The sequence below is a fragment of the Macaca fascicularis genome, chromosome X (genome assembly GCF_037993035.2).
Source record: "Macaca fascicularis isolate 582-1 chromosome X, T2T-MFA8v1.1".
Lineage (NCBI taxonomy): Eukaryota > Metazoa > Chordata > Mammalia > Primates > Cercopithecidae > Macaca > Macaca fascicularis.
Genome location: NC_088395.1, coordinates 154,060,596 through 154,085,255, shown reverse-complemented (window position 1 = coordinate 154,085,255; position 24,660 = coordinate 154,060,596). Strand labels below are relative to the sequence as shown.

At 38.0% G+C, this 24,660-nt stretch overlaps 1 protein-coding gene across 2 annotated transcripts in view; it reads right to left on the bottom strand.

Annotated features, from left to right (window-relative positions):
- Nucleotides 1–933: 933 nt before the first annotated feature.
- FMR1NB (FMR1 neighbor) overlaps nt 934–24,660 on the bottom strand; it is a 47,223-nt gene continuing 23,496 nt past the window's right edge. Inside the window, exons 3-6 of one of the 2 annotated variants that reach the window (XM_005594768.3) lie at nt 20,157–20,297; nt 18,260–18,356; nt 2,596–2,744; nt 934–1,103 (exon numbers count right to left, since the gene is read on the bottom strand). In XM_005594768.3, coding sequence (XP_005594825.1) covers nt 2,609–2,744; nt 18,260–18,356; nt 20,157–20,297 — 374 coding nt within the window. In that variant the 3' untranslated portion in view covers nt 934–1,103; nt 2,596–2,608. Of the gene's footprint in view, nt 1,104–2,595; nt 2,745–18,259; nt 18,357–20,156; nt 20,298–24,660 lie in introns of those variants that run through there. The other variant, XM_074029148.1, reaches the window with a different exon arrangement.

Here is a 24,660-nt window from a genome sequence, read left to right as displayed (position 1 = left end):
CTCATTATATCTGCAAGCTCTGGATCTATCCAAAATTTTTGTAATAAGAGCTTTTTCTTTTCTGATCACCAAAAACCAAGACTTCTTCCCTCAAAATTGCAATCTATTCATATCATAACTGAATCCTGAGAAACTTGAGTGTCCTCCCCTTTCAGTTCTTCTCATTCTCCAAGCGACTACTAGTCTGGGCAAGGTGCCCCTGTGAAGTGCTCCCATAGACTTGATACTCTTTTTATCATAGCCCTGCCATTACTTCTTTACCTGGCTTCCTCTCCAGCTGTACTGTGAGCTCCATCAAGGCAGGGCCAAGTCTGTCTTGCTCATGACTCTATCTCCAAGCACACAGAGTGCATGGCACATAACAGGAACTCAATGAATGTTTGCCAAATGAATGAGTAACAAGCCCAGGTAAACTTGAGTCTCACATATTTCCAAAGAAAAAAGTGAATCATAGAACATGATTTTAAAAAATAAGCATAATAAATTCATATATATCACAGAACGCAATTATTTAAAAAGAAAACACAAGATAACAGTATTTAGCACTAGTGAAATTATGATTTTTTCCTTTATCCTATATTTTCTTCTTTACCAAATTTCCTATAATAATTGTATTTTACTTTTATAGTGGGAAAAGTAACACTATAAATTATAAAATAAAAAACCCTACAAATTATCTTCACCTCTTTTCCTCAAAATAAATGAAGTCCCATACACTGCAACATATGATCATTGGGGTTTTTCTCTCTGCTTGCTGACAGGTGAATAACAATATGGAACATATGTCTTATTTAGTACCAACAGAAGTATACCTTGATACAATAACCCAAGTTGGAAAAATCATGTAACTTTTTAGGATCTGAAATGCCACCAGTGTTTTAGGCATGGTTTTAAAGATTCTGTAGGAACTGTTTTTAATAAAAAGAAATCAGATTCTGGTTTGATGCACGAAAACAGAACTCAATTTTATTTCACGTTTGAAAGTAAACATGACAAAAATAAGAACCAATTTTTAACTTTCCAAAATGCTCCATGAGGTTTAGATGGCTGAGACAGTCCCCTCTGCTCTGAATGGTTTGTGTTGTCTCAAGGGGAAAATAATGCTATGGGAGAAAAGTAAAGTGGGGTTAAACAACTTGAAAAGACTAGTATTCACATATCACACTTTGTCATAAAAGGAAGTCCCTGCAACAAAATTATCAAATTCTTTATAGTGAATGTTATGATTAACTTATGTATTTTCAGTTTGCCAGTACATCATCTTCTGTTCTGTGAGGCATACATATAAAATAGATTAGAGCAAATATCATTAGAGAGATAATTTCTGAATAACAAAGTTAACTTCCATGTCTCAGTGAATGGTCCACAGAAACCAAGTTTTGTTAGCCTAGTTATAATGTTATATATGTATATATGTGTGTGTACATGTGTACATATGCACACATGTATTGCATCAAACTGATACAAGGAAATATATTCATATGAATAATAATGCAAGGCATTATTATAGTAATATATACTTATGTGTTAGCTTAAGTAAATATGTATCAAATATACATATATGATACCTTATATAAAGATTTTCTTTTTTTTCTTCTGAGATAAATTGCTTTTCCTATTCATCAAATCAACCTTCTCATTCTGAAGATTGGTGAAATGAAGCCCAGGAAAGTTAAACGACTTGCTCAAGCATACACTGTAAATAATGGCAGAACTGGGACTAAAGCCAGAGTCTCCTGACACAGAATTCAGTGGTCTGTTATTCCATTCCTTTGCCTCTCTGTAACTTAACACCTTAATTTTGGGTAGTGCTTTGCAATTTTCAAAACATTTTCACATACATTATATTGTTTAAGTTACACAAAAAATCTAAGATGACGGTATCAAGGAACTGAAAGGTTAATTTCACTGCCTATGGAAACACTACTAGTTAATGACCTGGGTCTCCTTACTCCCAGTCCCTGAGATACAGCTTTGTTTCTCACCAACCATTTTATTCTTACTTGGTCCTTCACAGTTATTTTGGGAGGAGGAGACCCAAGTCAAGGCTAGGGGTCTATAAGCCTGTACAAGTGTAACTTGTACAAAGTAGTCCCTAGTATATGATTCTGGGATCCCTCTCTCAACCTCTTCTAACACTACATCATGCAGGTTTGAAGAACAGGTAGCTGAGACTAACAGGTAAGATCCAGGATTCAATCTCAGCTCTGTCAGACTCCTAAGGCCATGCTCCTTCCACTGGATATGTGATGTGGTCACATATGAGGACTGTGGCCTTCATTATTTACCAAGGGTGTCTATCAGGGAGCCATAGAGTCAGAGTGGGCAGGTTCAACTTCTTTTCTCCCTCTGAAAAGCTGACCTGTGTATACCATATAATGTGGCACTCAAAACAATTTGGCACATTTCTTATCCATTTTCCTACCATCTCAATATCTCTAGTGATAAATATTTGTTCAGAAGCTGCCCCTCCTGTGATCCAAACATTTGTGTGCTTAAAAAAATGTTTCAGTCAAACCAAGATGATGGTAGAAATATAAAGCTAACAAGAATCAGAGATTGAGCACTTCAACTTTAAATCCTATTGTCAATTACCTTTGGTCTCTTGCTACTCTTCACCATGTTCCTCATCTCCTCTTGCTGCTCTCTGTAACATTTTAGACTTCCTCTTTCGTTTCCTTCTTTGTTTCTTCAAACCCGTTACAACTCTGCTGACCTTCCTTCGTAAATAATTGGCCCACTTGCTGTAATATAAGAAGTTCAAGTGAAACCCTATTTCTCGTTAGTGACAGAATAATAATGGGAGGTTATAAGGAAAAAAATATTTGCCCAGATAACTATACTCTCTCACTTGATATTTTTAACTCACCAGATTTAATAAATCTGACAGAAATTATTCCACTTGGCTTGCTCATATTGATCATCATAACCATCACTATTATTCTCTATACAGTCATTTTGATTATGTGACCTTTTGTAACAGAAATGCTCTCCCACTTCCCTGTGCTGACATCAATGTTACCCACTCTTTAACAGTAAGCATAGATATTATCTTGTCTAGGAAGTCTTCTCTTCCACTCCTAGTTTAGAGGGATTCCTTCCTCCTATGAACTTCAAATCTACATAGTAATGGCTCACATTATATTAGCATTGACAATTTTCAAAGCACTTTCACTTACTCCTGTTGTCATTGGGTATACAATCTCGTACCTCCTTGTATTTGTGTGGACAGTTGGTAAAGGGGCACTTGAGAGGCTACCACATGCCAAGAACTTCACTAAGTGCTTTATATACTTTCTCATTAAATCCTCCAACAACCCTAGAATGTGTGTTTCCTATTTTGCAAATGATTAAACTGGGGCTTAAAGAGGTAAGATAATTCACCCAAGGTCACAGATAACTAGTAATGGAGACGCCAGGATTTAAAGGTAGGTCTGTTTGACTCTAAAGTACAAGCTTTTTCCATTAGACCACTTTGCAGTGTTCATGAATAATGGCTAGTAGCAGGTATGATAAACTTCCTATGTGCCAAGGCCTGTATATAAGCATGTCATGTGCATGATCTCATTTAATCTTCATAACGACTTGATGAGGCAGGTATTATTTCTATCATTCCCATTTTTCATATGGGGAAACTGAGGCACCAAGCGGGAAAGTAACTTGTCGAGGTCACCAAACTACTCAGTAGTAGAAGCAGGATTCAAATCCAGATCTACCTAAATCTAAAGTACAATCTCTCTCCTACTACACTAACCTGTCTCATTCTCTCCTCAAAGCTTGTAAATTCCTTCAGACTGGAACCTTACCTTATCACTTTTTATATCCCACAGAGGAAATGGAAATGTTTGTTGATTTTTATCAAGAAATGTTTGTTGATTTTTATGCTTATAGGGCTTTTACTTTCTAAAGAACTAAACATAAGCCAAGAAGAAAAAAAATAGTAATGTTCATGGCAGAGTTAAGCAAAGAGAAAAATCCAAAGATAGAAAAAAAGAGAGAAAGATTTGCACACAATATGATGAAGAGGTAATGACAGATAAATAATCCTATCCTCAGCTCAAGCTAGGTAGCATACAGAAGAAGATACAAGGACATTGTAAGTGCTACTTAGCTGTACAGAAAAACAAGGTTCTGAGCATGTGGGTCCCAGAGATACATAAGTCTGCCTTTGAAATTATGACTTTGAAGATAATACTAACTTTTCTACCCTAAAACTGTATTACTGGGTTGACACTGAGCTCCACTAGGTTAGACAAATGTGGAACAAAGAAATTCTTTCCCAATTTATCATAAAAATGTCTCCTGGCATAAACGAAATGGTAAGTGAAGGCAAAAAATATATTTATATGATTTATCTATGGCCTGTTTATGTTGCCATGTTGTTACCTGCAGTCTAAAAAAATAATAACTGAAAGAACTACACAGTTCTCAGTCCCTTGGGGCCAGATGTGTTTGAGAATGCAGATTATTTTGGATTTTAGAAAGGTAATATGACATCATATATTGAATATTACATGACATTCCCATGGGGTCTGGGGTAGCATCTCATAATCAAACACAGTAACATTTCTGCAACAAAATATATGAATATTCACTCTAAGAATTAAATAATGACTAGAAGGAATCTCAGTCCAGATTTGTCACAAAATGAATAAAACAAAATTTTTAGGTTTGCAGAAATTTTTGAATTTCAGGATTTTAGAGAAGAAACTGAGAACTTACGCTTTTTTCTAATGCTGTGATGTCAATATATCCTATTTTATATAATTAAAATGACTATGTCTTCTTTATCCACAGATTTATTTATTTTTTTATTTTTATTTTTTTTTTGAGACGGAGTCTCACGCTGTTGCCCAGGCTGGAGTGCAGTGGCGCGATCTCGGCTCACTGCAAGCTCCACCTCCCGGGTTCCCGCCATTCTCCTGCCTCAGCCTCCTGAGTAGCTGGGACTACAGGCGCCCGCCACCGCGCCCGGCTAATTTTTTGTATTTTTAGTAGAGATGGGGTTTCACTGTGGTCTCGATCTCCTGACCTTGTGATCCGCCCGCCTCGGCCTCCCAAAGTGCTGGGATTACAGGCTTGAGCCACCGCGCCCGGCCACAACTATCAACATAAAAGCAACACGGCCTTATTATTTCAAAACCGGCCTAGGTTTCAGAGGACTTGGTTTTTGTTCAGCCTCATCACTAACTGGCTATATGACTAACATTTACTACTGAGATCCAAGGTTAGCTATTCCACCTAACATCCAGTGAAAATGCCCAAGGGAGAGAGTAGGAGTGAAATGATTTTTCAGTGTACTAGAGGTGATTTTCTTCTTTTCATATGAAGTGTTATATATCATGGCCAGCATACTCACACTGAAAAGGTCAATTTCTTGCACACTCATTCACTCACTGATATATTTGCTCATTTATTAAATAAACATTATTCTAAGTACTAGAGACATAAACATGAATAAGATATGGTACCTGTCCTTGAGGAGCTTAAAATTTAGAAGGGAAAGTAGATATACAAACAATATTACATTGAGATAAGTTCAAGTAGAGGTAATCAGAGATTGGTAGAAGGCAGACAAGAAGAAGCTTGACCCAATGTGTGCAGGAGGTTTGGAGTAAGCTTCCTAGAAGAGGTGACATCTAAGATGAGACCTGCAGCCTGAGTAGAGAGAGCCAGATAAAGAAAAGTGGAGGTGGGGAGATGCATAAGAGCATTTCAGTCAGCAGATACACTTTATGAGAATCAGAGTGGCAAGATGGCATGTTGTTTGTAAACATCAAGTAGAGTAGCATGGCTGGAAATGTTAAGTGAGCTCACTGGAAATTTCTAATGACACAGATCCACATAGTTGTGGGACATTTTTTTCTTCTAAAAATTCCCAGAAGCCTAGATCTAAGAGCAGAGAAGTGGTATGGATTCAGTTTCAATGAAACAAGGAGACCGGAAACAAGAATGGATTAAAGTACTAGACTACGGGATCCAGGCTGGATTTTAAAAAAAAGCAGATGATGTTAGGAAGATGGCAGACCAGGAGAAAAAAGAGAGTTAAAGAGGCTGGAGGCCTCAATGAGTTAAATAACAGGTCCAGCAAAAAAAAAAAAAAGCAGAGAAAAAGCTAGAGGACAAGGAACCTATGGTCAAAGGGTAGGATTTTGAACTTTAAGATTTCAGAGACTCAGAGGTTCAATTTTTAGTGAATAACAATGTTCAAGATGTGGGCATGAAATTGGGTGGCCAATGATGAGTAAAGGGGCAATTCCTCAGAATTGAGTACATCAGGGAACTCTGAGGCTAGGGGCTCAAAGAAACAAAAACATACATCACTGAAGAAATTTGTTGGGTGTTTTGGAACCTCAAGAGTTTAACATAACTGATCAGAAAGAAAGAAATGGCCTGAGGACAGAGCAAGATGGCAGAATAGAAGACTCTAACAATTATCCCCATCCTACCCCACCATAGGAACACCAAATTTAACAACTATCTACACAGAAAGAAAAAAAAAAGCACCTTCATAAGAATCAAAAATCAGGGGAGCACTCAGAGTACTTGCTTTTACCTTCATATAGCTGAAAGAAGTACTAACGAAAGTACGAAAGACTGTCTTGAATTGCCAATGCCACCTCTCCCCTACCCCCAGCAGTGGCTGCATGGCACAGAAAAAGAATCTGTGCACTTGGGAGAGAAAGAGTGCAGCAATTGTGAGACAGGACATTGAACTCAGAGCTGCCCTGTCAAAGCAGAAAGCAAAACCAGGCTGAACTCAGCTGATGCCCACTCACAGGGGGACTATTTAAACCAGACCTAGCCAGAGGGGAACCACCCATCCCAGTGGTCAGGATTGAATCTGGCAAGCCTTGCCACTGTGGGCCAAAAGTTCACTGCGGCCCTCAATAATCTTGAAAGGCAGTCTAGGCCACAAGGACTGCAATTCTTAGGTGAGTCCTAGTGCTGAATTGGGCTAAGAATCAGTGGATTTAGGAGGCACACAACCTACTGATACACTAGCCAGGGTGCCTAAGGGAATGCTGGTGCCACCCCTCCCCTAACTCCAGGCTGCAAAACTCACAGCTCCAAAAGAGACTCCTTCCATCTGTTTCAGAAGAGGAAGGGGAAGAGTGAAGATGACTTTGTCTTACATCTTGGATATCAGCTCAGCCACAGTAGGAAAGGGCACCAGTCAGAGTCAAGAGGTCCCCTTTTCATGCCCTAGCTCACAGATGACAGTTCTAGATATACCCTGAACCAGGAGAGAATCTACTGCCTTAAAGGGAAGGATCCAGTCCTGGCAGGACCTGCTGACTGAAAAGCCCTCGGGCCCTGAATAACAAGCAGTGATACCTAGGTAATATGCTGTGAGCCTTGGGTGAGACTTTGAGACTTGCTGAATGCAGGTGTGACTCAGCACATCCTCAGCTGTTGTGGCTACAGGGAGAGACTCCTGCTTGAGAAAAGCAGTGGGAAAAGTAAAGGGAACTTTGTCTTGAACCTTAATTACCAGCTTAGTCACAGAGGAGTAGAGCACCAAGTGGGCTTTTAGGGTACCCAATCCTGGGCCTTGGCTGTTAGATGGCATTTCTGGACCTGCCCTGGGCCAGAGGGGAGCCCACTGCCCTGAAGGGTGGTGAGTTCCAGGCCAGGTAACATTCACCACAAGCAGACAGAAGAGTCCTTGGGCTTTAAGAGAACATTGGCAGTACTCTCAGTGGGCCTGCAGTGGTGGTTGCCACAAGGTAGGGCTTTTCCACCTGTAGAAAGGGGAAGAAACAGTGGGAAGAACTGCATCTTGTGGTGAGTGCCAGATCACCTGCAGTACAACAGAATACTAGGTATATTTCTAAGATTTTGACTCTAGTTCTTGGCTCCTGGAAAGTACCGTTGGACATGCCTGGGGCCTGCAAGAACTCACCACCCTGAAGGAAAGGATACAAGGCTGGCTGGCTTTGCCACCTGCTGTTTACAAACAGCAGTCCCAGTGCCTTGAGCGAACATAGCCAGGTAGTGATTACAGTGAGCCTTGGACAAGACCTAGTGCTGTGCTGGCTTAAGGTCTGACCTAGTGCTGTCCCAGTGGTGGTGGCCTCAGTGGCGTTTGGGTCACCTCACCCCAAAGCTCCAGGCAGCTCAGCCCAGAAAGAGAGAGATTCCATTTGATTGGGGAAAAGGAAAGGATGAGAACTAGAGCCTCTGATGGTAATCCAGGGAATTATTCTGTTTTTTATCCAAGACCATTAAGGCAATACCTCTACAAGTCTGCAAGAGCCACAGTGTCACTGAATTTGGTATGCCTCCTAATGCAAATACAGCTTAGATAACAACACTCAAGTCCCTTAGAACACCTGGAAATCTGTCCGAAGAAAGATAGGTACAAACAAGCCCAGATAGTGAACAGTACAATGAATACCTAACTCTTCAATGCCCAGACACAGACGAACATTCACAAGCATCAAGACCATCCAGGAAAATGTGAAATCACCAAATGAACTAAATAAGGCACCAGAGACTAATCCTGGAGAAACAGAGACATAGTACCTTTCAGACAAAGAATTCAAAATAGCTGTTTTGAGGAGAAACAAAGAAATTCAACAGAACCCAGAAAAGGAATGCAGAATTACATCAGATAAATTGAACAAAGAGGTTGAAATAATTAAAAATAATCAGGCAGAAATTCTGGAGTTAAAAATGCAACTGACATACTGAAGAATGCATCAGAGTTTTTTAATAGCAGATTGATCAAGTAGAATAAACAATTAGTGACCTTGAAGATAGGCTATTTTAAAATACATTAATAGCATTTAAAATGGTCAGAGGAGACAAAAGAAAAAAGAATAAAGAAAACAATGAAACATGCCTACAACATCTAGAAAATAGTCTCAAAAGGGCAAATCTAAGAGTTAGTGGCCTTATAAAGGAGGTAGAGAAGGTGATAGAGGTAAAAGTTTGTTCAAAGTAATAATAACAGAGGATGTCCCAAATCTAGACAAAGATATCAATATACAAGTACAAGAAGGTTATAGAATACCAGGCAGATTTAACCAAAAGAAGATGACCTCAAGGCATTTAATAATCAAACTCCCAAAGGTCAAGGATGAACAACGGATCCTAAAAGCACTAAGAGATAAGAAACAAACAACACACAATGGAGCCCCAGTCAGTCTGGCAGCAGAGTTACCAGCAGAAGCCTTATGGCCAGGAGAGAGTGGCATGATACATATAAGGTGCTGAAGGAAAAATAAGACATACTACTCCTTCACCCTAGAATAGTATGTCCAACGAAAATATCCTTCAAACATGAAGAAAAATAAAGACTTTCCCAGAAAAACAAAAGCTGGGGGATTTCATCAATACCAGATATGTCCTACACAAAATGCTAAATTGAATACTTTGACGAAAAAGAAAAGGATGTTAATGACCAATAATAAATCATCTGAAGGCACAACACTCACCGGTAACAATAAGTATATAGAAAACCACAAAATATTATAACAATGTAACTTTGTTGTATAAACCACTCTTAAGTGGAAAGACTAAAAGACGAACCAATCAAAAATATTAACTGCAACAACTCTTCAAAACATAGACTACTATAAGATATAAACAGAAACAACAAAAAGTTTAGAAGTTGGGGGATGAAGCTATGATGTAAAGTTTTTATTAGTTTCCTTTTTGCTTGTTTGTTTATGCAAACAATGTTATGTTGTTATCAGCTTAAAATAATAGGTTATTAGATAGTATTTGCAAGCCTCATGGTAACGTCTAATCAAAAAACATACAATGGATTCACAGAAAATAAAAAGCAAGAAACTAAATCATATCACCAGAGAAAATCACATTCACTAGAGGAAGACAGGAAGGAAGGAAAGTAGAAGGAGAAGACCACAAGGCCACCAGAAAACAAATAACAAAATGGCAGAAGTAAGTCATTACTTACCAATAATAACACTGAATATAAATGGACTATACTCTCCAATCAAAAGACATAGAGTGGCTGAATAGATATAAAGACGAGACCCAATCATCAGTTGCCTACAGTTCACCTAAAAAGACACATATGGATTGAAAATAAAGGAATGAAAAAAATACATTCCATACCAATGGAAACCAAGACAGAGCAGGAGTAGCTATACTTACATCAGAAAAAAATATATTTCAAAACAAAACTATATGAAGAAACACAGTTCACCCATAAAGACACATATAGACTGGAAATAAAGGAATGAAAAAAGACATTCCATATCAATGAAATCATCAGTTGCCTATAAGAAACACATTTCACCTAGAAAGATACATATAGATTGAAAATAAAAGAATGAAAAAAAGACATTCCATACCAATGGGAACCAAGACAGAGCAGGAGTAGCTATACTTACATCAGAAAAAAATACATTTCAAAACAAAACTATATGAAGAGACAAAGACAGTCACCAAATAATGACAGAGGTCAACTCAGCAATGGAATATAGCAATTGTAAATATATGTGCACCCAACACTGGAGCACCTAGATACATAAAGCAAATAGTATTAGAGCTAAAGATAGAGATAGATCCCAGTACAATAATAGCTAGTGACTTCAATACCCTACTGTCATCACTGGACAGATCTTCCAGACAGAAAATGAACAAAGTAACATCAGACTTAATCTGCACTGTACACCAAATAGACCTAATAGATATTTAGAGAAAACTTCATACAATGGCTACAGAATACACCTTCTTTCCCCAGCACATGAATTATCCTCAAGGATAGACTGTGTGTTAGGTCACAAAGCAAGCCTTAAAACATTGAAAAAAATTAAAACAATAACAAGCATCTTCTCTCACCACAATGGAATAAAACTAGAAATCAATAACAAGAGGAAATTTGGAAACTATACAAATATATGGAAATTAAACAATATGTTCCTGAATAGCCATGAATCAATGAAGTGATTAAGAAGGAAATTAAAACACTTCTTGAAACAACTGATAATGGACACATGATATACCAAAACCTGGGATACAACAGAAGCAGTACTCAGAGGGAAGATTATAGCTATAAGTACCTATATTAAAAAGAGGAAAAACTTCATATAAACAGCCTAATGATACATCTTAAATAACCAGAAAAGCAAAATCAAACCAAACCCACAATTAGGAGAACAAAATAATAAAGATGAGAGCAGAAATAAATAAATTTGAAATGAAGAAAATAGGCCGGGCGCGGTGGCTCACGCCTGTAATCCCAGCATTTTGGGAGGCCGAGGCGGGCGGATCACAAGGTCAGGAGATCGAGACCACGGTGAAACCCCGTCTCTACTAAAAATACAAAACAAATTAGCCGGGCGCGGTTGTGGGCGCCTGTAGTCCCAGCTACTCGGGAGGCTGAGGCAGGAGAATGGCGTGAACCCGGGAGGCGGAGCTTGCAGTGAGCCGAGATTGCGCCACTGCACTCCAGCCTGGGCGACAGAGCGAGACTCCGTCTCAAAAAAAAAAAAAAAAAGAAATGAAGAAAATATAAAAGATTAATGAAACAAAAAGTTGTTTTTTAAGAAAGATGAATAAAACTCACAGACCTTTTGCCAGACTAAGCAAACAAGAGAGAATACCCAAATAAGTAAAATCAGAGATAAAAAAGAAGGCATTGTAACTGATACCATAGAAATTCAAAGGTCAATAGTGGCTACTCTGAACAACTATATGCCAATAAATTGGAAAATCTAGAAGAAATGGAAAAATGTCTAGACACATACAACCTAACAAAATTGAACCAGGAAGAAATCCAAAACCTGAGCAGACCAATAACAAGTAATGAGAGCAAAGCTATAACAAAACTCTCCCAGTAAAGAAAAGCCCAGGACCCATGGGCTGGGCACGTTGGCTTCTGTGTGTAATCCCAGCACTTTAGGAGGCCAAGGCAGGTGGATTCCTTGAGCTTAGGAGTTTGAGACCAGCCTGGGCAACATGGTGAAACTTTGTCTCTACCAAATATACAAAAATTAGTTGGGTGTGGTGGCACACGCCTGTGGTCCTGGGTACTCAGGAGACTGAGGTGGGAGGATTGCTGGACCCCAGGAAGTCGAAGCTGCAGTGAGCTATGATTGTGCCACTGCACTCCAGCCTGGGTTACAGAGCGAGAACTTGTCTTTAAAAAAAAAAAAAAAAAAAAAAATCCCAGGTTTACTTCCATAGAAGCCATCTACATGCTAAGTTTTTACCTGTACCTCTTTTATGGACAACGATTTTTTACCTTAGATACTTGTATATGTCCCTTATTAGATAAACTATGTGTTCCCTGGGAGCACAGAGCATAATCTGATTTGCTTGTTTGTCCTTCACAGCACCTAACACAAGGCCTGGAACACAGATATTATTGAAAGCATTAGAAGTTCTTGAATGATATAATGAAATGAAATAGAGATATTTCAGGAAGATGAGTCTGGCAAGACATTGCAGGATGGATTAGAGGGGGAGTAGCTTAGGAGTCCAGGTGTATGTCCAAACTGGTTTGGCAGGTATCCTTAATTCCTCTTCACCTAAGGCCAATGCCATACATTCCTATTTAAGTACCAAGAAACTTCTCTGGAACCCACCTCCTAGCCATCCTCCAAGCCCCACCTGCAGCCCCATCTCAGATAGTGTCTCTCTTCTAAGAATCTCTTGGATTAGATATATAAGTATGACCTCTCAGCTCTGAAACCTGCCTTTGCTCTTTAGATGCTACCCTTAGTCCCCTTTTGCCCCTCTCCTGAAGCCACTTGCCTAGAACGGGAAAAAGCACTCAAGGCTGGGACTAAATTACAACAATAAAATGGGAGAAGGGACAAATTCCAGACTCTTTCCAAAGAAGAACAAAACAACAACAACAAAAAAAAATTACAAGAAGAGTAAGTGAAAAAATTATATATTGAGGATAAATGAGAAGAAATAGTCACCAATGACTCTAAGGTTCCAGCTTGGGAAACTAAAGAAATCACTGACAGGAATGGAGAAGTGTCAAGGGGAGATGCTTTAGGAGAAAAAGAAAATGAGTTCACTTTTTCACATGTTGCATTTGAGGTGCTGATAAAACATCTAATTCACGAGCATGACTGGAAATATGGAACAGACAGAGGTGAGGATTTTAGGATTTGGATTTAAGAGTAATTTACCCAGAGACTCTTGGAATACTATGATCAGAAAATACCGTAGAAATTATCTAACTCAAGTCTCTACTATAATTTTGTTAGAAAATCAATACTCAAAGAATTTAAACACATCCATGAAACATGGCAAAAGCAGAATTGGAACACAGATCTTTTAAAATGTCTTCCTCCTATATATTTCTAACATTCTCTGATAAATGAGAGTAAGGCTTTGGGAAATAACCACATTTGGGAGAACAAAGAAAAGCAGACTGAGATGGATCAAAATTTTAAGAGGAACAATGAAATCCAAGAGGGGAAAATTTCAAGAAGGGAGCAGTCAACAGTGTACTCTGTGACAAAAACATCTAATTGAATGGGAATTGAGAAAAGGTCACTTCATTTTGCAATGAAGTTATTAGTTACTTGGCAACAGAATGTTCCTTTTAATAGTACCTACTATGCCAGAGTTCTCTAAAATGCTGTCCTTGGAGTCCTTGCAATGGGAACACCTCAGACATATGATCCGCATATAATGAGGTTTTCTTATTATTTCAGTAATTAAATTACTCTGAACAGCGTCCAAGAAGAACCAGCTTTATACAAATTTCAAACCTATAGTGACTCATGTTAGAACAGAGTTACAGTTTGCTCACATTCTCATCTGACATATTTTATCAAAGTTCTTAGAGGCTAGTCATACTTTTCAAAATTTATAGATTTTATTTCCTTCCTCTGAATCCAGATGTATATAATCCTAGGAACTTCAAACTTTCCAGTAGTTCACTAATTACTGCATAAAGTTTTTCAAAATAACATTATTAATTATATTGTACAGTATAATGAGACATGCAAACATGGGAAATTGAAAATGTAAATGCCTATTTTTTAAATTCAATGGGTGATGATTTTAAGGCAGTTTTTGACACATTTATTCCCAGTTCTTTACCTCTCATTGTAAGAAAATAAGTGGCACTAAGACTATTGGCATAATGAAAACCAAATTATAATACAGGGAATCATGCAGCAGGATTTGTCTAAATGTAGAAATTTTCAGTAACAGCCATCTGGCAAGTAGCAACATTGAAAGTGTATGGGGGATGTGCTTTTTACATCATCTGTGTATCAGATGATCTGCAATCTTTAAAAAAAATAGACATTTTATTAGTTGAAAGAAAATACAGTTTTGTCATTTTCAGACTAAGTTCTGAATTCTGTCTTAATTCAAAGTTACAAATTCAATCTGATAGGAAGAAAAAGAACATGAAAATGCACTTCATCTGAATGTAACAGGTATGGTATTATAATGTTTAAATTTTCCACCTTACCAAAGCTACAGACACACTCAAGTATCATATCACTACATAATCCACAGATGTTTAAATGGCATATACACACAGATTTAAACTTCATCTAAAAGCAGATAAAGATTAGAAACCGAATTAGAAACTGCACTTGAGACTACTGTCACTGGCTACAGTAATAGCTGTTATAAAAACAATTCAGCCACCTCCCTTTTTCTCCTCCCCTTAGAATCCCTCTTCCCTGCTTCCTTTTGTTGCTATCCACTTGATCTTTTCCTTCCTTCTCCTCTAAGCGAAGGCTTAAGCCTACTAGTGGCACTTATACCTAATGAAGCTTCTGATCCCTATTAATTAGGATAAAAATAGATCTTACATAACCTTGAGGACGCAATAAATTTCAAAACACATCTTATATGTTAGTTTAATATAGTTATTAGTAAATTCTTAGAAAGTTTTTCACTAAGGCTCTCTGCTTCCTTTTGTATGTGCACCCAGTTCAAGCCCACTTGAGTCCTCTGTATACCGGGTTCATATCACACTAGAACTCAAGTCAACTAGAAATAAACTACAGATTCATTTATAGATCATTCCAGTGGAAAAATTAAGCTGTATCTGCTCAGAAGTGAAATCAGTTAAGGTGTCTATAGAGAGAAGACCACCATCTGAATGTAATTAATTCTGTGAAAAGGACCCCCTCCATCTACTCCAAATCTGTCCCCCTTCAAAATCAACCTCAAACGGCACCTCTACCATGAAGCCTGACCTGCCCTCTCCCACTTAACCTATTCTCCACTGCTTCAAAACTTTTGTAAGTTATTGCTACCATCCATTTTAGTCCTTAATTATTTTCATCTTATATTGTAATTTAAATGTGTCAAACTTGGGATTTGTTTTAAGGTGGATTTAAGCTCCTTAAAATTAGGGCCTATGTCTTAAAAATTCTGTATCCTCCATTATACCTGGCACATGCAAACATTGAATGAATATGGTCAATAGTGGAAAAAATGACTTAGGTGCCAGAAACTGAAGTACATATGGCTCTGGTGCATAATTACCCTTTTCACCTACACTGCTTTTACTTCTCCCACCAACTCAAATTGCTTCACATTTTTTTTTGTTTTTGTTTTTGAGATGGAGTCTCACTCTGTCGCCCAGGCTGGAGTGCAGTGGCATGATCTTGGCTCACTGTAACCTCCGCCTCCCGGGTTCAAGCGATTCTCCTGCCTCAGCCTCCTGAGTAGCTGGGATTACAGGTATGTGTCACCATGGCTGGCTAATTTTTATATTTTTAGTAGAGACGGGGTTTCAACATGTTGTTCAGGCTGGTCTCGAACTCCTGACCTCGTGATCTGCCTGCCTCGGTCTCCCAAAGTACTTCTCATTTTTTAAGCTCTCCAACTTTTGCCAGTTGTTGGCTCCTTAGGTGATCCTTAAAAAAAGGCACTGTCCAAATTGCAGAGGTTGGGGAATACCAAAACATTGTTTGTTTTGGCTTGCAACTGAAGGACAAGAGAAGAGCTACGACAGTTCTTTCTTAAAGGAATGCTCAGTTATTTAATGTTTAGACAGGATTTAGCAGGAGGAGGAGCTTAAGGGTGTCTTCCAATGATGAAAGAACAAAAAAAGGTCTTCCAAAAGAGGCCCAAATCACATTACTGCAGATAGTCATAATAGGTTTCGGTACCTCTGATTTAGACAAACAACTGTGTTTGGCTTCTTTCTTTTCCTTTTTAAGCCATCACATATTGATTTTACTGCTGTGTCTATTTCTCTTTTATGGGTTATTTTAGTTACTCTAATATTTTACCTATCTCTTTATTCTTTGAAATGGAGAACAGAAAGTGAGTTAAGGAAATCATTCTAAGGAGATATCTTGCCCTGCAAAAGCAGACTTTGGCCTGCACTTGGCTCCTTGTTTGGTATCAGGGATGGGATTTCCCCATTCTTACACAATTATTCCCCTTGCCTCTAAAATCAGCCTACCATAATAGGCTTAAAGTGCCCATCCACTCTCAATCATTGTTCCTGGAAATTCAGCTAAGCAGCAAGATGAATCTGCTGCCTGCTCCAAGGGTCATGATAGTCAGCTCAAGATGACAGAAGGAGCATACTGCTCTTGCACAAAATAGTAAAATAAATAAACATAGTAAACCAAAACGTATAGTATCCAATATATACACTTACTCACATTGTTCAAGTTTCTCAAGCAGTCTGTATTATGCAGAAAGAAGGAAATATATTAGCATCCAGAGAATAATCCTTTGGATTTCACTTTAGAGAAAAAAAAATCCAGAGAACCTGAACACCCCCATAAAATTCCTTTGCAGAGGCATAACACAGGGACCATAATGAAGTTATCATACCAAACTTATTATCCTAGAAAGTCTCTAAATTTCATGGTATATTCCTAGCCACCAATTTCTAGCAAATGTTACTTTATTGTTTATTCATGGTTTGTTTTTTTTAATAAAAAATCAACCTTTGAAGAGAAGAAGGAAGGGTCAAAAATTCCACTCCTACTGCCAATCACCTTGACGATCTTTATCCAAAGTAAGGTAGTGTGTACAGTCGAATTCTTCTTGCAAAATCTAAACCATATTCTGGTAACTCAACTACTACTTCCCCATTAACTTCAATAAAAACATCAAAGATGCTTAACCTTCAACAGGCACCTTCTCTTTATCAGAGAATTTAAGGAGGTACTTATTCTCAGGGTAGTGACAACACTGACCTTGCACCGCACAAACCTTAGCGTGGGTGCTTCCCTTAACTTTGTGCTCTAAGTGCCTCACTCACCTCACTCTAGTCCTGACTGTGCTCTATATCTGTATACCCACTCTGTCCCCATAGGTGGGGAGCTATATATATATATATATTAATATATATATTCTTAAAAAAAAAACTGGGAAGCATCATGCTGGTAGTCCATTGGCATTTTGTATAAGATGCTACGAAGAAATCTGTTTACCAATTGGCTTGAAGACAGATCAAGGCTTTATGACCCAACGGTAGATGATCATTAAAGAGCAATGGCAGATGACTCAATGGAAGCTAACACTTCCAGGAACTGTTCTGATTTACAGTTAATAGCCACCCCCACTGCACACACACCAAGCTTGCTGCTTTATTTTTCTTTCGAACTGTGGATTTGTTTGATGAGGGAATGTACAGATACTATGCAGGAAGAAAATCTATGGAAAAATAAAATAATGCACATTTTATTTTTGAGATGGATTTTCACTCTTGTTGCTGAGACTGGAGTGCAGTGGCGTGTTCTTGGCTCACTACAACCTCTGCCTCCCAGGTTCAAGCAATTATCCTGCCTAAGCCTCCCAAGTAGCTGGGATTACAGGTGTGCACCACCATGCTCGGCTAATTTTTTAAATAGAGATGGAGTTTCGCCATGTTGGCCAGGCTGGTCTCGAACTCCTGACCTCAAGTGATCCACCCGCCTCGGCCTCCCAGGTTCAAGCAATTCTCCTGCCTAAGTCTCCCAAGTAGCTGGGATTACAGGCATGTGCCACTATGCCCGGCTAATTTTGTATTTTTTAAAATAGAGATGGGGTTTTGCCATGTTGGTTAGGCTGGTCTCGAACTCCTGACGTCAAGTGATCCACCTGCCTCAGCCTCCCAAAGTGCTGGGATTACAGGCATGAGCCACCACGCCTGGCTGATAACATGTATTTTAAAAACATATTATGGCAACTCTAGTTTTAGGTTTTTCCCAAGTTACCATATTTTCAACATAAAGAACCCAAACATAATCCCTATATTTCTGAAGTATATTAATAAATATGTCTATACACAAATACTCATGTATACTTAGCAACCAGCAAATAAAAGTTTACGTTTGCCTACCTCCTCCAGAAAAGAGAGCAGCAATAAATGGGCAGATATCCCAGGACGATCAGGCTGATTGCACCAAGCCCAAACATTCGCATCATCTGTTTAGGCTCTGTTGGTTTAATTATATCCTGTTACTTTCACGACTTAAGCAAGAGAAGTAAATCCAAGTTCTTTCATAAAGTCTTTATAAAGTAACTATCAGTTAATAAAGTGAAATGAGGAGGTATTCTTATGTGACAGGTAAATATCCTTGCTACTTTATAAAGAACAGGAGTTCATGAAATGTTCTTGAAACACACTGAAGGCTACACTTTCAATATGTATCCCATAATGAAGCCTTAATAAAATGATCCTACTCTTTTTTGTACAATCATTGATTATTATGATGCATATAATATATTTCTTCCTCTGGCCCTAAATAGGTTTTTTCTCTTGACCATATGTTGTACATCCTAGAGCACTTGGGGAGCACATTAATCTATGAACCATTAACTTGGTAAATAAGTAGCTTCTTAATCTATGGTCACACCACCCTGAATATGCCCCATCTCATCTGATCTTGTGAGCTAAGCACGGTCTAGCCTGGTTAGTACTTGGATGGGAAACTGTCTGGGAATAACCAGGTGCTGCAGGTTTACTTCCAAATTACAAAATATTAAATTAAACAAGGAATCAAGAATGCGCAGGTGAAATAAGCATATTTTAGTCTTATATTCATTGGAAAATGCATTCTAATGTGATTGGGGAATTGTAAGTCATGGTTAAATTTTTTCCTCTGCAAGAACCAAATGTTGCTTCATACATAATATAAAGACCGAACTGATAAATGAATTACAAATAACATGTGACAGTGTTAAAATTGTAAGATTATATTCATGATCAGCTTTTAGTTTCCAGTATTAACACTACATGTTCAACAAAAAGCCATAAATTGAATAGGGACTATATTAACTTAAGATATTATTTTGCATGCATCCTTTTTGTAGTATTTGTTAGTATTTCATCATATCAAATCCATGCATCATGAGAGCAACTGGAAATACATCCCCACTATCCAAATGAAGGTAACAAAAACAGATGGTGTAGTTCTCAAAACTTTGTAAAGAAAAAAGTATTCAGAAGAACCTAATTCACAAACTATAGAACGAGACTAGGTGTGGTGGCTCACACCTATAAATTCCAGCACTTTGGGAGGTCGAGGCGGGAGAACTGCTGGAGCCCAAGAGTTTGAGACCAGCCTAGGAAGCCTAGGGAGATCCTGTCTCTACCAAAAAATTAAAAATTAGTCGGGTATGCTGGCGCACGCCTGTAGTCCCAACGACTTAGGAAGCTGAGGCAGGTGGATCACTTGAGCCCTGGATGTTGAGGCTGCAGTCAGCTGTGACCACGTCACCACTGCACTCCAGCCTGGGTGACAGAGTGAGACACTATCTCAAAAAATACCCAATAAAGAAAAACTAATAAGTAGACCTTAAAAGAAACATCTAAGTCCACTGCTACATACTGAGATGTCGAAGACAAGACAAATGGGAAGAATTCTACCTAGAAGGAAAAGCTGGGCAAGGAAAAGCAAGCTTAGGCATGCCCAACCGGTATCTTCTCTCAGCCACTGAGGGTTCCATACAGCCTGGAAACTTTAGGACAACACACAGAGAGTGACAAAAGCAAAAAAAAAAAAAAAAAAAAAATGAGACTAATTTTTGAATTACCAAAGTCACCATCTAAAGGCTAAGCAGAAACTGCTCCTGACTAGAGTCGTGACCACCTCAGGACTTTCTAAGGAGCATTGCCCTAGAATTGGGAGTCCCATTTAAGTATTAAGCTGGGAAATCCAAATGTGAACTTATGCCATTGTGATCTGCTTATTTAATATTAAAAAATAGAAATAAATGAAAGAGGAAGAACTTACCATCTCTTAATGGAGCAAAACATTTGAAGCTCATGGTCCCCAATGATGAAAAACAACATTTGTAGCTCAAACATTCACTCTCATTAAGATCTTCCAGCTCATTACAAGGCTTTACCACCTCATTTTCGCTCATAATGCAAGCTTTTAGAAACAGAAATTTAAGAAACAGAATTCAGCATGGTTAATTAGCACTTTCCCTAATTTAATAATTATTGCAAGACAAAGAAGAAAAGCAAGCATTGAATGGCATATACAGCTAGTGATGGGTGCTAAAAGAAAATAAGACCAGCTAAAAGTTACCACTAAGTTATTTAATATCACATTTTCAAATCTAGGTGAACTGCAGAAAATTACAAGTTGTTAAAAAATCATTGGTAAGATAGTTTAAAAGGACAATAAATGATGAGTGCTGGTGATGCAAATATAACACAGAAGAATTAAATAACAACAGGTCAAATGCTTTTAAAACTAACCCCTTGTTAAAATGATCCCACATATATCCTCTGACTTAACGTTACTAAGCTACAGAAACTCACTGAATGCATCAATGAGAATGAATGTAAGTAAAAATTACATAGTTTGCTGCTAGTGACTAAAGTGATACACTGGTATTGACCTACTTTGTGTGAACACTTACTATATTGGCACTACAATACATTTTAGGATTCTTTGTTTCACCCTTAAATTATGACTCTATAATTTTAAACAGGCAATGATTTATGGCATTAACACCAAGATTCACATGCAACTGCAATAAATTCATACATACCTGAATCTAAAAGACTTGCAAGCTCAAATAGTTTATTTTCTATAATATCCTGCTTTATAAGAGAAACAAATACAAACTAAAAAGCACGATATCAGATTTTCATTCAAAAAGAAAAACCTCCACAGTATGTCTATGTGTTAAGGCCAGAATAGATTCGGTTCAATCTCTTATACTATCAACGATTACAAACTTAAAAGTAGTAACTGATATTTTATAATCACTAAAGCACTTCAACATCAGCAAAGAACAATATAATTGTTTTATGCAAATTTTAATCTCAGTATACTTTACTACATTCCTCTTTTTTAAAGATTGGCAATTGCTGAAGCCAAGGTAAAAATAATAATATCTACCATTCTTTAGGCACCTGTTTGGGCCAGGAACCTTGCTTTACACACTTTATTACTAATCTTTGCAACAAACTCCCAAACTGAGTTTTACAACCTCTGTTTTAAAAATAATAAAGGATCAAAGTAACTTATGCAAGATAAAAAATGTAATGCACTACCAAGTGGCCTAGATACTCATTTTCCAAACATTTTAGACAGGAGAGTTTATCCTACTTATTGTTCTATATTCTAAGTAATCTGCTCTTCAATTCTGCTAGGCCCAGAGTGGCTCCTCTCCCCTAGGTTGGATCGCATCAAGTGTTCAGCTTGGGTGTCAAATACCCAGAAAACGGTGAAAATAGGACTACTCAACGATGGGATGGACTTCCTTGCATGCTGAGTTTCTCACCATGGGTACTGTTCAAACACCACTTTCCAGAAATGCTAAAGAGATGGTTACTGTTAGGGTTAAATCATAGACGAGACTAGACTATATGATCTCTAAGATCAGCTGATAATTTATACTTTAAGTGCATCTGATGGATTTTATGCTAGATATTAAAATTAACATGGGCCAGGCCTGATGGCTCACACCTATAATCCCAGTACTTTGGGAGCCCGAGGCGGGTGGATCACAAGGTCAAGAGATCAAGACCATCCTGGCCAACATGGCGAAAACCTGTCTCTAATAAAAATAAAAAAATTAGCTAGGTGTGGTGGCGCTTGCCTGTAGTCCCAGCTACTCTGGAGGCTGAGGTAGGAGAATTGCTTGAACCTGGGAAGAAGAGGTTGCAGTGAGCTGAGATCATGCCGCTGCACTCCAGCCTGGCAACAGAGCCAGACTGCCTCAAAAAAAGAAAAACAAATTAACTTTCAGACTCAAATTACTAAGAGGCATTGCTAATTTTAAAGAATCAAAAAGGTAGAACAATTTTTTGTCAGGTTTAGGTATATAATTTTGTCCAAAAGGAGAAAGATCAGGTGATCTCTCAAGCTTTCCTGCCAGTGTGTGTCAAGGTTATCATTTTAATCTGCAAGAGATAAATATTTTATGAATAATAGCCTAATGACAAAACAATGAACATTGTTTTCATGCTTAAGTGGTAAGAACGTTTATTTTCAATTAAGTGGGGGAGGAAATAAATTGGTTAAAAATATTTCACGCTTTATGAAACTGTAGTTATTGTCTTCAAAGAAGACAGTATGTACATTTTATAAATATTTAATCATTGTTTGAATCAACCTAGGTCAGACGTTTCTATTAAAATGGAACAACTTTATTTTGTTGGATAAAATTGTTACTTCATATAATTGATTTTGACTCACTTTCCTGCACCAGGTTGGAGAAATATTTGGGAAATGCACATATCTTTTTCGGACCATTTTTACAGGTGGTTTCAGTGTCTGTACAATGTAGTTATTAAAAGTAAGTATATGACCGTTTGCATCTGTTGTTTTCATAAGCTTTAAAGCTTAACTCATCATTAGTTGTTGTTTGCGACTAATTTTGGCACTCAAATCATTCTTTCAGCCTATACAACATAACACCTCAGATTTCTTTTTTATTTACTCAGTTTGACCATGGCAGTATTTTGAGTTTATTTAAGGAACTTCTTTATTTTGCTATTCTCATTGGTAGATGCCTATTTTATTTTATTTTATTTATTTATTTATTTTATTATTATTATACTTTAAGTTCTAGGGTACATGTGCATAACGTGCAGGTTTGTTACATATGTATACTTGTGCCATGTTGCTGTGCTGCACCCATCAACTCGTCAGCACCCATCAACTTGTCGTTTACATCAGGTATAACTCCCAATGCAATCCCTCCCCCCTCCCCATGATAGGCCCCGGTGTGTGATGTTCCCCTTCCTGAGTCCAAGTGATCTCATTGTTCAGTTCCCACCTATGAGTGAGAACATGTGGTGTTTGGTTTTCTGTTCTTGTGATAGTTTGCTAAGAATGATGGTTTCCAGCTGCATCCATGTCCCTACAAAGGACATGAACTCATCCTTTTTTATGGCTGCATAGTATTCCATGGTGTATATGTGCCACATTTTCTTAATCCAGTCTGTCACTGATGGACATCTGGGTTGATTCCAAGTCTTTGCTATTGTGAATAGTGCCACAATAAACATACGTGTGCATGTGTCTTTATAGCAGCATGATTTATAATCCTTCGGGTATATACCCAGTAATGGGATGGCTGGGTCATATGGTACATCTAGTTCTAGATCCTTGAGGAATCGCCATACTGTTTTCCATAATGGTTGAACTAGTTTACAATCCCAGCAACAGTGTAAAAGTGTTCCTATTTCTCCACATCCTCTCCAGCACCTGTTGTTTCCTGACTTTTGAATGATCGCCATTCTCACTGGTGTGAGATGGTATCTCATTGTAGTTTGATTTGCATTTCTCTGATGGCCAGTGATGAGCATTTTTTCATGTGTCTGTTGGCTGTAGGAATGTCTTCTTTTGAGAAATGTCTGTTCATATCCTTTGCCCACTTTTTGATGGGGCTGTTTGTTTTTTTCTTGTAAATTTGTTTGAGCTCTTTGTAGGTTCTGGATATTAGCCCTTTGTCAGATGAGTAGATTGCAAAAATTTTCTCCCATTCTGTAGGTTGCCTGTTCACTCTGATGGTAGTTTCTTTTGCTGTGCAGAAGCTCTTTAGTTTAATGAGATCCCATTTGTCAATTTTGGCTTTAGCTGCCGTTGCCTTTGGTGTTTTAGACATGAAGTCTTTGCCCATGCCTATGTCCTGAATGGTACTACCTAGGTTTTCCTCTAGGGTTTTTATGGTATTAGGTCTAACATTTAAGTCTCTAATCCATCTTGAATTAATTTTTGTATAAGGAGTAAGGAAAGGATCCAGTTTCAGCTTTCTACTTATGGCTAGCCAATTTTCCCAGCACCATTTATTAAATAGGGAATCCTTTCCCCATTTCTTGTTCTCTCAGGTTTGTCAAAGATCAGATGGCTGTAGATGTGTGGTATTATTTCTGAGGACTCTGTTCTGTTCCATTGGTCTATATGTCTGTTTTGGTACCAGTACAATGCTGTTTTGGTTACCATAGCCTTGTAGTATAGTTTGAAGTCAGGTAGCGTGATGCCTCCAGCTTTGTTCTTTTGACTTAGGATTGTCTTGGAGATGCGGGCTCTTTTTTGGTTCCATATGAACTTTAAAGCAGTTTTTTCCAATTCTGTGAAGAAACTCATTGGTAGCTTGATGGGGATGGCATTGAATCTATAAATAACCTTGGGCAGTATGGCCATTTTCACGATATTGATTCTTCCTATCCATGAGCATGGTATGTTCTTCCATTTGTTTGTGTCCTCTTTTATTTCACTGAGCAGTGGTTTGTAGTTCTCCTTGAAGAGGTCCTTTACATCCCTTGTAAGT